The 13,767-nt window shown below is 38.6% G+C and overlaps 1 protein-coding gene and 1 long non-coding RNA gene across 6 annotated transcripts in view; one reads left to right on the top strand and one right to left on the bottom strand.

The window, feature by feature from the left end:
• LOC140640193 (uncharacterized) overlaps window positions 1-1,340 on the top strand; it is a 30,699-nt gene extending 29,359 nt beyond the window's left edge. Inside the window, exon 4 of the long non-coding RNA XR_012036868.1 lies at window positions 1,226-1,340. This is a non-coding gene — a long non-coding RNA (uncharacterized lncRNA). The remainder of the gene's footprint in view (window positions 1-1,225) is intronic.
• PIP5K1B (phosphatidylinositol-4-phosphate 5-kinase type 1 beta) overlaps window positions 1-13,767 on the bottom strand; it is a 299,006-nt gene that overhangs the window by 176,919 nt on the left and 108,320 nt on the right. For all 5 annotated transcript variants that reach the window (XM_072838944.1, XM_072838954.1, XM_072838961.1 and 2 more), the window contains 2 exons: window positions 9,772-9,856; window positions 1,191-1,259 (listed from right to left, as the gene is read on the bottom strand). In XM_072838944.1, the coding sequence (XP_072695045.1) occupies window positions 1,191-1,259 (69 nt within the window). In that variant the 5' untranslated portion in view covers window positions 9,772-9,856. The remainder of the gene's footprint in view (window positions 1-1,190; window positions 1,260-9,771; window positions 9,857-13,767) is intronic.

The raw sequence follows: 13,767 nt of genomic DNA on the forward strand, positions 1-13,767 counted from the left end.
TTAGAAGGAAAATGTACAGTCAATTTAAAAGGCAGGAGCAGTGGTGCCTGAGAACATATACTCCTCCAGTAATGTGTCTGAACATTTGCTTCCTTGCCAGGAGCCATGAATTTATCAAAGTCAAAGAGTTGCAAGGTAAGATACACTGGAAAGACTGGAAGGGGATTTTTGTTGCAACGACCTGAAGACACGGAAACTGAGAGGCTTAGAATGGAATGGGACAGAATTTCATGTTATAATTTTTTTTCCCAAAATACAAAGATAAGAAAATGTATAAAATTTTGGTGGGAAATAGCAAGTCAATTAAAAGATTAACATACTGGGGGTGCCTGAGTGGTTCAGTCGATTAAGCGTCTGCCTTCAGCTCAGGTCATGATCCCAGGGTCCTAGGACTGAGCTTCACTTTGGGCTCCCTGCTCAGTAAGGAGCCTGCTACTCCCTCTCCCCATACCCCTCTCCCTCTGCTGGTGCTCTTGCTCTCTCTCTCAAATAAATAAAATCTTAAAAAGAAAAAAGATTCAAATGCATACACAGAAGGGTCTTCTTAGGAATTAGAAGGGTCTTCAAATAACTCCCTTCTGTCAATGTTCTATAGCACAGTAACTGTAGTAGGGAGAAAAATGCCCCCCACCCATTCATCCCTGCAAAGGTGTCCATGTCCTAATCATTGCAACCCATGAATCTGTTATATGGCAAGGAGGAGTTAAGGATGCAAAAGAAATTAAGGTTGCTAACCAGCTGATTTTAAAACAAAGAGATTATTCTGGATTCTCTAGGAGGGCTCAAAGTCATCACAAGTGCCCTTTAAAGTGTCAGAGAGTTACAGCCTGAGAGAGATTCAGCTGGTCTTTGCTGGCTTTGAAGTTGGAAGGGAATCATGGCAGTCTGGAGAATTTGAACAAGATAAGGGGACAGACTCTTTCCTAGAGCCTTCAGGAAGGAATGCAGTCTTGTAGACATCCGGATGCTGGCCCAGGGAGACCCGTGTCAGCCTTGTGACTACAGGATCATACATCTGTGTTGTCTGAACCCCTGAATGTGTAGTCACTTGTGAGAGCAACAAGAAGCTAAGACAGTAACTTACATACAACTGCTCTAGAGGAAGAAAAGGCCTAGGGTAGATTAACATTCTAAGCAATGAAAATGTTCCTCTTTCTGGGCTAAAGAAAGAAAATGAAACAGTCACTCACCTTTTTATAAGTTTTTTCTTCATTCTGTTTTCCAGGTGTGGCATCTCCATTTTCAGCAGCAGACGACATCTACAAGAGCAAAATGGGCCTATTTGAGTTCACAACACTACTGTGAAATGCTATAGGCTAATAATATCGTTAACTGGAGAATCCAGTTTGGTTAATGATGTTTTTGTTGTAATTGCAGTTGTTTCCAAGAAAGGAAGAGAATTCTTAGAATCTAAGGGAAAAAAAAAAAAAAAAAAAAAAGAATCTGTGTCTCCCAATCTCTCTGAAATCAATCTTGATCTCTAATTCATTTTGATAGCATACTTCACTGGCTCCATATGCTCTCACAATGGTGGTATGGAAATGGTGGACCTGGTCTAAACCCAGATCATGTGTACAAGTTTCTTTCTATAAAGTCTTAAAAAAAATTTTTTTTCTGATTAAAGATACTTCCTGTAAAAGTATCTGGAAAGTACCAAAAAATATAAATCAGAACAAAAAAGTACTCAATTCTACTGCCCTCGGGTAACTCTACTCTCACATTTGGGCATATTTGTTTCCACCTTTTGTTCTATGAACTTCTGTACTAAAAATATTAGGATACTGTCTGTACCCAGCAGTTTTCAATGAACATTTATGTAATATGGATTTTCCCATTTGATTATAAATATTCATTGTAAGAATAGTGATTTTTGTCTAGTTGCCAGAGACACCATTGTGTAAACACAACTGTGTGTTAATACATCATTTAATAATGTTAATGGTACAGGATAGGGAGGTGGTCCAAGGGATTCGCTTCTCCAAATGATACAACAGTAATTACTTGAGGCTTCTATTTTTGTCCAATGTCAACACTTTCTTAGATTCCTAGAGCTACAAGGTCATTAAAAAGCATTTTAGTAAATTTCTCCTTAAGAATATACCCATTTATGCTATTATCAATGAGTGGGAGCTCATTTTGTTACACGTTTAGCAGTGACTATTATTTTTAATTATCCTTGTTAATTTCCTAGGTGAAAGAAATCATCTCTTGATATTAATGTGCACTCCTGAAAATTATTGGTGAAGGTTAACATGGTTGGCATATCCTTTTTTAGCTCTCTGTATTTCTTCTGAGTTTTCTATTACTGTGTCCATTTATCTACGGGGCTCTTAGAGTTTTAGTTATTGATTTTTACCTATTATGGTTATTGTTACTAGTGTTTTGCTTATTGATTTTTATGTATCAAGGTTATTAATCTGTCTGCAAGCACATTATTCATGTTCTATGCTGCTTTCATTTTATAATTATGACATAGAGTTCTACATTTTTCGCACTCAATATTATTCCCTTTGTGACTTCTTCCAATGTTTTTAGAGCAAATATATATACTTTTTAATCATTAGGATGTATCAGAGCAAATACATTCCTTTCACTTTTTAATGCTAAGATTTTTGTGTTTAACTTTTAATTCATCCGAATTTTTAAAGCCAGTTGGCTTATATGGTAAACAAGGATAACTCCATAATCAGGGAACCATGACACATAAGGGTTTTATCTTTAAAAAATATTTATTTTTGAGAGAGTGAAAGAGAGAGAGACAGCACAAGCAAAAGGAGAGGGAGAATCTCAAGCAGACTCCGTGTGGAGCCCCATGCAGATCTCGATCCCACAACCCCAAGATCATGACCTGAGCGGAAACCAAGAGTCAGAGACTCAACTGACTGAGCCATCCAAGTGCCCCAGGTTCTTATCTTAAGTAACATGAAGAGCATCCTATACACCAAGGAGGGGTAACATTTCTGACCTTCTTATAAGCCTCTGAAGCACATGTTTTTTTTTTTTTTTAATTGAGGTATAAATGACATATTATATTAGTTTCAGGTGTACAACATTGTGATTTGACAAGTCTATACATTAGGCTGTGCTCACAAGTGCAACCACCATCTATCATCACATAACACTGTCGCAATAGCAATGACTCTATTCCCTACGCTGTGTCTTTTATATAATGACTTACTCCATCACTGGAAGCCTAGAACTTCCTCCTCCTCTTCATCCATTTTACCCATTCCCCCAACCCTTCCCCTCTGGCAACCAGCAGTTTGTTCTCTGTATTCATGGGTCGGCTTCTGCTTTTATTTATTCATCTGTTTTTTAGATTCCCCATATAGGTGGTATCATTTGGTGTTTGTCTTTCTCTGACTTATTTCACTGAGCAAAATGCCCTCTAGGTCCATCCATGGTGTCACAAATGGCTGAGTAATAGTTCATAGTATCTATCACATCTACTTTATCCAATCATCTATTGATGAAGACTTAGGTTGTTGAAGCACATTTTAAATTTGGGGCTTTTAATAAATACAATGTGTGTTAAAGCTAAGAATTTGCTAGCCATTTGGGGGTGCCTGGGTGCCTCAGTTGGTTAAGCATCTGACTCTAGGTTTTGGCTCAGGTCATGATCTCAGGGTCGTGAGATGGGCTGAGCCCTGAGTTGGGCTCTGAGCTGGCCATAGCATCTGCTTAAGATTCTCTCTCAACCTCTCTCTCTGCCCCTCCCCCACTGCTTACATGTGTGTGCCTATACTCTCTCTCTCAAAAAAAAAGAAACCCATAGAATTTGCCAGCCATTTCTCTGCAATGGAACTAAATGGCTGACTTTATTTTTTATTTTTATTTTTTTTAATTTTTATTTATTTGTGATAGTCACAGAGAGAGAGAGAATGAGGCAGAGACACAGGCAGAGGAGAAGCAGGCTCCATGCACCGGGAGCCCGACGTGGGATCCGATCCCGGGTCTCCAGGATCGCGCCCTGGGCCAAAGGCAGGCGCCAGACCGCTGCGCCACCCAGGGATCCCCTAAATGGCTGACTTTAATTTGACAGGACTAAAAACCATTGAAGAAAATTAAAGAATGGATCATGGCAACCTTACCAGACCTATTACTCCCCACCCATCAAAGCATTCCTTTAGATAAATTTACATTTCCATTTGTGTCCAAGTAACTAATTGGACTATAATCTCTCTACTATAATATAGATAGATGTTTCACACACTATAGTTTCCCACATGGTACCTAGTTAATACATTTAAAAAATAACTGATTTTCTAGTTTCTTCCTAACATTTTGGTAAGGTTTGAATAATATATTGGAATTATAAAATCTGAGTGGTTTAATAATAACAGGCTCACTATAAAAAAAACAAACCAAAGCCCTGACTGTGCCCCTGCAAAAGCTCAAATTACATCATTACTTTAAGAATATATAGGTTATTTGGGGCACTGGGTGGTTCAGTCAGTTAAGTATCTGACTCTCGATTTCGGCTCAGGTCATGATCTCAGGATCCTGGGATTGAGCCCTGTGTTGGCCTCTGTGCTAGGCATGGAGACTGCTTGAGGATTCTCTCTCTCCCTCTCCCCGTTCCTCTCCTTGCTCTCTCTCTAAAATAAATAATAAATCTTATTTTAAAAGAATATATAGATATTTATCTGATATTGGATCCCTGAATAGGCAAAGATTTCAATAAGCATGAAAGTTAGAGAAGTAATACAAAAATTTAATTGATTTGACTACTCACAGCTCTCAATGTCTCAATGTCAAAATAGATCATGAACAAATTAAAAGGCAAGTGACAAGGTGGAAATACTGGCGATGAATGTGACAGAAGTTAATGACTCTAAAACATGAAAGCTTATTTAAACTGTGTGGAGCCTGTCATCTAGTCAAGGACATCGCTCCTCCAGGTCTCTCCTTTCTCACGTCAGCTTTAATTGTTTACTCTATTTCATTCCCATGGGAGCTCCTCCATTTCTTCCATCTTCACAAAAAGAAGACTTTTCTTGATTCCACTTCCCCCTCACTTCCTTATTCCTCCTTGTGGCAAAGCTCCTTGAAAAAGATGTTGCTCCTCTCAAGCCCTGATTCCTCTTCACATATTCTCTTTAATGTACTTTAATCAGGGATTTGCTCTCATGACTACCCTGAGAACCACCTCCTCAAGATCACCAATGACCTTCATGTTGCCAATGGCTAATTCTAAGCCCCCATTCTGCCTATCAGATTATCGACTTAGACGATCATTCCCTCTCCCATGACCGATTTTCTTCACTTGGCTTCTAGAGTGCCATACTCTTTTGTTTGTTACTGCCACCCACCCTGTACCTCCTTGGTCCTTCTCAGTCTCTTTAGATGGTTCCTCTTTCTTTCTCTATGACCTCTTAATGCTCGACTGTCCAAGAATGATTGCTTGGTTCTCGTCTCTATCCATACTTGCTTTGGAATCTCCAAATACCATCTAGATGTCTCTTCTGTGCTCCAGATTTGCATATTAAATGGTCATTTTGGTATTTCCACTTAGATACCTAACAGACACCTCAAATTTTGCAAATCTAAAACCCTTTTCCCTCCCAAATTTCCTTCACTTGGACCTTCCTCATCTCAGTTCATGGTATCTTCCACTTCTTGCTTCCCAGGCCCTAAATTTCAGTCTTCCTTCTCTTATACCACGGTCAACAAGCCAGCAAAGCCTTTGAAAAATGTCCAGAATCCAGTCACCTGTCACCACTCCTGCTTTGTGTTCCTGAGCAGAGCCATTATCTTTTCGCACATGTGTTACATCTTCGTGGCCTCCCAACAGGGCTTGCTGATGCCACCCTTGTGCGCCTACAATCTATGCTCAGCCAGAGTGATCCATCTTTAAACCTAATCAGATCATGTCACTTTGCCCTTAAGTGGTTTCCCATTTCACCCAGAGTAAAAGCCAAAGTCCTTACAACAGTTGATGCAGCCCTGTATGATTTATCCATCCTCCTCCCATTCCTCCTCTACCTCGGCACCTTCAAACTCCCCCAACCCCTTCCCCCTGCTTCAGACACTCACTGTTTCTCAAACACACAGGAATGCTGCTACATTAAGGCTTTTTGCTTCAGCTATTCCCACTGCCTGAACAATCTTCCCCAGACACCTGCTTATCTCCTTCAGGCCTTTGCTCAAATGTCAACTTCTATCTGATGCTTTGCTTGACGATCCTATTTTAAAACTACAACCTATTTGGCACCTCCCTGCCCTCATACTCCTGATTCCCCTTGACTCTCCTTAATCTATCTTTCTTCCTCCCTCCCTCCTTCCTTCCTTTCCTTCCTTCCTTTCTTCCTTTTTTGCCCATAGAACTCATCAGTGTCCAACACACTATAGAGTTTCCTTATTTATCACAGTGGGTTTTTGTTTGCCTCAGTCTGTCTCCTCCTGAAGAATTTAAACTCCACAGAGGCAGGGACTCTAGTTTTGTTTTGTTCACTGATAGACCTCAAACACTTACACTACATCTGGCACATAGTAAGTTCTTAGTAAATATATGTAGAATGAATGGGTAAATAACACCCCATTAGATCAATACAGGCAGCATCTGATTCCATCTACTTGGGTATTTTGTGCTTGGGAAGACAGCTGACCCCCCAAAGGAAGGTGATAAAAAACAATGTAAGGACTAACAGCATCAATTACATTATTTGCTGGATTCTTTGGAAGGTTCCAGTGGTGTGGCAACTGTAGATAGTTGGCATGGAATAAATGGCCATGTCATTAACTCCTTATAACTTCCTTCATAAGTGAAAAAGACTTTATTTATTTATTTTTATTTTTTATTTTTTTTTCTATTTCTAATTTTTTAAAATTTATTTTTTATTGGTGTTCAATTTACTAACATACAGAATAACCCCCAGTGCCCGTCACCCATTCACTCCCACCCCCCGCCCTTCTCCCCTTCTACCACCCCTAGTTCGTTTCCCAGAGTTAGCAGTCTTTACGTTCTGTCTCCCTTTCTGATATTTCCCACACATTTCTTCTCCCTTCCCTTATATTCCCTTTCACTATTATTTATATTCCCCAAATGAATGAGAACATATAATGTTTGTCCTTCTCCAACTGACTTACTTCACTCAGCATAATACCCTCCAGTTCCATCCACGTTGAAGCAAATGGTGGGTATTTGTCATTTCTAATAGCTGAGTAATATTCCATTGTATACATAAACCACATGAAAAAGACTTTTAGACTGTACATGTTTCAACAGAAATAATCTCCATGGAGGATTTAAACCTTTCTTTAAAAATGTAAAATATGGGGACCCCTGGGTGGCTCAGAGGTTGAGTATCTACCTTCGGCTCAGGGCCGGATCTCAGGGCCCCAGCAGTGGAGTCCTGCATCCAGCTTCTCGTGGGGAGCCTGCCTCCTCCTCTGCCTATCTTTCTGCCTCTGTGTGTCTCTCATGAATAAATAAATACAAATCTTTAAAAAATTAAATAAAATGTAAAATACTACTGAATATGCCACGTTTTCATTTTCCTGACATAACCAGCTCTCAAAACTCTCTGCAAACTAATTCAGAATTAAGGTGAGTTTCGAAATACACAAGGAAGGCTCCTTGATTTTTTTTTAATCAAATGTAAAACCATTATTTTTCAGTCATTTGAAAATTTAAAAGTAATTTTTAAATTTAAAAAAGTAATATTTATTTTCTCCCTAAGTAAAAGCAGGTACTTTATCTGAAAAAAAAAATTATCGAGGATCTCTGGGTTGCTCAGTGGTTTGGCGCCTGCCTTTAGTCCAGGGCGCGATCCTGGAGTCCTGGGATCGAGTCCCGCGTCAGGCTCCCAGCATGGAGCCCGCTTCTCCCTCTGCCTGTGTCTCTGCCTCTCTATGTCTATCATGAATAAATAAATAAATAAAATATTTTAAAAAAATTATCACCTTTTATACAACTACCCCAAAATAATAATTATTAATATTTGGCTTTCTACTATTTGATCTTTTTCAAATGTGTGTTTTCTTTATTTTGAACAAAACTGGGATCATACATTATACAAATTTGTCTTTGCCCTTTTCACTTTATCTCATAAACATTTTCTGCATCACTAAATATTAGAGAAAATGTCTAATGTCTAAATAATTCTATCATAAAAATACATCAGAGTTTGATATGTATTAATGGACATTCAGGATATTTCCTATTTTTCTGTTACAAGTAAAACTGTACTCTGTGTTCTTATAGTTCCAACAGCAAGTCAACAGCTGCCAGAGATTCTTAGAATAATGTCTACTGGGTAAAATACACCTACTTTAGAACTCTACCAGCAGCAAGTGTTTTCATTTAAAATCAAAACACTTGGCCAATTCTGGGCAAAAATATTATTTTATTTTGCACTTGTATGATTCATGGTAAGGACAGACATCTCTGTCATGTTTCTTTGGTTCTTTGTATCTCTTTGGTGAATTATCTGTATGAAGTTCTAGCCCACTTCTCTAAGGGTACATTTGTGTCTCCAACCTAGTATGTGCTAGTGATAGTAAGAGTTGGATTTTCTTTAACCTTCAACTGTGTACTAGAAGCAGCAGAATGAAGACTTTCCTAGAGAATGCCATGTCAGTCATTTTACTTGTAAGACTTGGCAGCTTTGAAAACCAAACAACTTCAAGAGCAACTCTAAAGAGTGTTTGGAAAAACCACATTAGGAAGGGGTTAGCTAACTAGCACGAATGCTGGACATACGATGAGATTTGTGTGTGTGTGTGTGTTTACTTTGTAGGGTACCCCTGAATGGACAGTAGGGAAGAGGAGAGAAAGAGGTAAACTTCTATCCTTTAAAAAACAGTTCCCTTTAAGCAGAACAAAACAGACAATAATGATAAAGGGACACCACGAAATGTTGCCTGAATTCAAAGGTATTTCTTAGGACGATGTTTCAGAAAGGTCACATGGACTTATTCATCAGGATGTCTGTGCAGGGGAGGCAAATGAGATGCTGGGATATGTTTTGGTAAACTGCAAATGGCTACTGAAAATGGACACAGTGGTAGTAATTATAATTTGTTCTTAAACTTGCTATGTACCTGTACTAGTTAAGGTACATCGTTTATAACTATGGGAGTTGAGATAAGTAGTTTTAAAAAAGATTATATATAATTATATGTATTTCTACATGTGCATGCAAGGAAGGAGGAAAGAAATTCACAGGACTACTAGTGATTATCTAGGGATGATGAGGTTATGAATGCTTTGGGTTTTCTTTTCTTTTTTTTTTTTTTTAAGATTTTATCTATTTATTCATGAGAGGCAGAGAGAGAGAGAAAGATAGGCAGAGGGAGAAGCAGGCTCCATGCAGGGAGCCTGACGTGGGACTTGATCCTGGGCTTCCAGGATCACACCCTGGGCTGCAGATGGCACTAAACCACTCAGTCACCCGGGCTGCCGTGGGTTTTCATTTTAAAATTTTGCTATATCCTCCAAGGATTTTGCAAAGAGCACTCTACATTTAACAATAAGGAAAACACTAATGCTATTTAAAAACTGAACTGCATGCAGTAATCAATAGCAGAAACCAAATCTCCCGGGTTCTATTCTGCCCCCTGAGGCATGTTGACATTCAGAAAATTTCCTGTTTCTATTTGTCATTTGTTTTAAATTTGATAATGACAAAGTTAAAGGTTGTGAACTAGAAGATGATTTAGAATATTTGTAAGTAAATATAAACGAGGTAAGCACTCTATTGTGAGTCTGTTGGAATTAATTAAAAACATAGACTAAAAAAAAAAAAAACATAGACTATATTTTCTTACCTTTGTGAATGAAATGGCAAGTCATCTGCAGTCGGTCATGGTGGGGGACCTATTCATTGTTGAAAATGTTTTCCTTCCCAAGTTTCTGTTAAAATAGAAATGACTGGTTATTATTTATCCACTTCTCTACCTCAGCTCCCAACAAAGATCAGAGCTGCCTACAGAGATAATACAATGCAATCAGTTTAAGCCAAAATAAAGGAAAGACTTAACGTTAAAAATGGAACTAGAAAGGTATTAGAAGAATATATAGGGGGAACACCTGTATAATTTCAGGTTGGTTGTCTCTTTCCAAGTCAGACAGTAAATCCATAACATAAATCCATAAAGGAACAATGAACAGATTTGACCCTGTAAAAATTTAAAATGTCTACAGCACAAGACACCATAAACAAGGCCAAAAAAAGAATGAGAGTTTGCAACTCATATGACAGGGTTAGTGTCTAATATACTAGGAGATGAAACAAACTGATTATAAAAGAAGACAGACAAGCCACACAGTTTAAAAATAAGGACATGAACTGGAAATATATGTCACCGATCAACCTGTGAGAAGGGTAAGCCCCATTAGTGGTAAGGGAACAGGAATTAAAAGGTCTGAGAAGCTATTATCTGCCCATGAGGTTGGCAAACATTTCAAAGATGGTGGACATCCAGGGCTGATAAGTATGTCAATAAGCAGGTAGGCTTCCTGCACTGTTGGATTGACGCTTCAACCTTTTTATAGAAAGGAATGTAGTAATGGTCCTTCAAATAGTTAACTCACTTAACAAGTCTGGTCCAGAGAAATACAAGTACCACAACTTTAAAGATGTTTGAATAAGGGTGTTTATTCCTGCTTGGGGTATGATACCATGATTATAGTTCTATCATATTCTCCTATATTTCTTTTTGGTTTTTGCCCTAAAATTTCCATAACAACACTGGCCAGTGTATAATGCATGTAGTACAGTGTTCCTGTGAAATGTACGCTTTATTTTTTAGAAGTACCTTTTCTTCTCCTATTTAATAATTTTAGTTTGGTTCCACTGTGGTTGATGTACACCACTTCTGTTTTCCTTTTATTTGCACATACTTGGCATAGCCTTGCTCATTTCTTTAACTTTTCTGGTTGTCATTTTGTTTTGTCTGTGTTCCTTACAAATAGCTTAAAACCAGGTTTTTCTTTTGTTTTTGCCAATTTAAGAGTCTGTCGTTGGAAAGGGGATTTCAACAAATTCACATCTATTGTGTTATGATTATGTCTGGTTTGCTCTCATTATATTTATTTACTTGTAACTACAATTTATTGTTATTTAGTTTTACCCATTTCTTCTGTGCTGGATTAACCAAATCATAATTCCATTTTTTTTTCCTCCTAGCAATGAAAACATTTCATTCCATGTATATCTGCTTAGTTATCATTCTATTTTTAAATCATTAAGAAAATCTGTGTTCCTATGGCTGTCTCTGTGAAGAACCACCTCACCCAGGCAATGGTGTCCCCGAGGCTGCCCACATCCCATGACTGAATGACGGAGCAGCCCAACCCCAAGTTGGGCTGGCTTCATGGGTCTTGCATGGAAGCCTGGCTTCTACCTCTGCCTGCCCAACTGTGCTCCCTACCTCCTCCATTCACAGGTTGTACTCATCGCCACATGTGTGCCTTGAGACAGCAGAAATTTATTCTCTCACGTTTCTGGAAGCTACAAGTCCAAAGTGAAGGTGTCAGCAGGGCCATACCCCCCAGAGGCTCTGGGTAAAATCCTTCCCAGCCTCTTCCTGCCTCTGGTGGCAGCCATTGACCCTGAGTGTTCCTTGCCTTGTGGTTGCATGGGTCTGTCCTCAGTGTCCTCCCTGTGTGTCTCTGCCTTCACAAAACATTTTCCTCTTCTCATAAGGACATCAGTCACATTTTGTGAGGACCACCCTCATGACATCGTCTCAACTTGGTGACAAAGGCTCTATTTTCAAAAAAGGTCACATTCACAGGTACCAGGGGTTAGGACTTCAACCTGCTTTTTTTGCATAACACAGGTATGGACTTCTAATGAGTATCCTGGACCCCAAACTGTTTCATTGCCTGTTTCTAGAGAAACCAATCTACAACATCTCTTCTCTCTTCCTCATCCACAGGGGGTATTTCAGAGTATTTTAACTTTCTCACTGACTGCTTTACTTTGAACCACTAAACATCTCCTCTTAGCCCACATGGATCTTCTGTCTGAAGAAATCTTAAGTGAAAATTTATAGCTCGTAGTCACATTCTCATCATTTCCTTAGACTTGATGAAAGTTTTACAAGGTTCATTGATCATCATTGTTTCTCTGGCTCTTCATCCTCTACTGTAACACCTTTTTCGAATTCAACTTTATTTGGCTGGAATGCTTTTTAATTTCCTCAGCAGTGGGACACTGATGGCCCACTTTGAGTCACTCCATGTCCAGAAATGTCGCTTTCTTTTGGCCTCATATATGGCTAGATCTCTTGGCTGGTTACAGGATTCTTAGCTCAGTCCTCTTCCTTCAACTTTCTATATATATGGTACTGCTCTGTTCTTGCTACCTGGCTCACAGGTGAGTAATGTCATGCTAGTCTGATGCCCCTCTCTGGCTCACTTAATTGTTTTTCTCTGTCTAGAAACCTGTGCAAGCTTTCTCTCTCTCTCAACAGAAGTGTAATTAACATGCAGTGTTATATTATATTAGTTTCAGTGTTATATTAGTTTCACATAATGATTCAACAATTCGTTGTATTTCTCAGTGCTCATCAAGATAAGTATACTCTTAATCCCCGTATCTATTTCACTCCGTAGCCTCCTCTCTTCACCTTCCCTCTAGTAACCACCAGTTTGTTCTCTATATTTAAGGGTCTATTTTTTTATCTTTTTATTTTTTTTCATTTGTTTTGTTTCTTGAATTCCAAATACAAATGGAATCACAGGGCAATTGTCTTCCTCTGTCTATGTATTTCACTTAGTATTATATCCTCTAGGTTCATCCACGTTGTTGCAGATGACAAGATCTCATTAATTTTTATGGCTGAGTAATACTCCATTGTATGAAGAAACCATATCTTTTTGATCTACTCATCTATCAGTGGATACCTGGATTGATTCCGTATCTTGACAATTGCAAATAACACTGCAATAAACATAGGGGTATTTGAAAAGTATTTGAAAAATACCTTTTCAAATTGGTGTTTTTGTTTTCTTTGGGTAAATATCTAAAAGCAGGATGACTAAATCATATGGTAATTCTTTTTTAAATTTTTTGAAGAATCTCCACAGTGGCTACACCAGTTTGCATTCCCACCAAGAGTGTACAAGGGTTCCTTTTTTTCCCACATCCTCACCAAACACTTGTTATTTCTTGTGTTTTGGATTTTAGCCATTCTGACAGGTGTGAGGTGATACCTCATTGTGGTTTTGATTTACATTTCCTTGATGATGAGTGACGTTGAACATCTTTTCACGTGTCGGCCATCTGGATGTCTTTTTTGGAGAAACGTCTATTCAGGTACTCTGCCCATTTTAAAATTGGATTATTTGGGGTCTTTCTGTGTTCAGTTGTATAAGTTTTTTTTAAAAAATATATTTTGGATATTAACCCTTTAGTGTACATATCATTTGCAAATATCTTCTCCCATTCAGGAGTTTACCTTTTTATTTTGTTTATGGTTTGCCTTGCTTTGCAAAAGGTTTTTATTTTGGTGCAGTCCCAACAGTTTTTCTTTTTTTTTTTTCCTTGCCTGTTTAGAAAAATGTTTCTATGGGTGGCATCTAAGAAATTATTGCTTGGGGATCCTAGCGCCTGCCTTTGGCCCAGGGCACGATCCTGGAGACCCGGGATCAAATCCCACATCGGGCTCCCGGTGCAGGGAGCCTGTTTCTCCCTCTGCCTATGTCTCTGCCTCTGTGCGTGTGTGTGTGTGACTATCATAAATACATAAAAATTAAAAAAAAAAGACATTACTGCTTGTATTTTCTTCTAGGAGTTTTATGGTTTTGGGTCTCAC

Source organism: Canis lupus, chromosome 1, assembly GCF_048164855.1.
Source record: "Canis lupus baileyi chromosome 1, mCanLup2.hap1, whole genome shotgun sequence".
NCBI classification, from domain to species: Eukaryota; Metazoa; Chordata; class Mammalia; order Carnivora; family Canidae; genus Canis; species Canis lupus.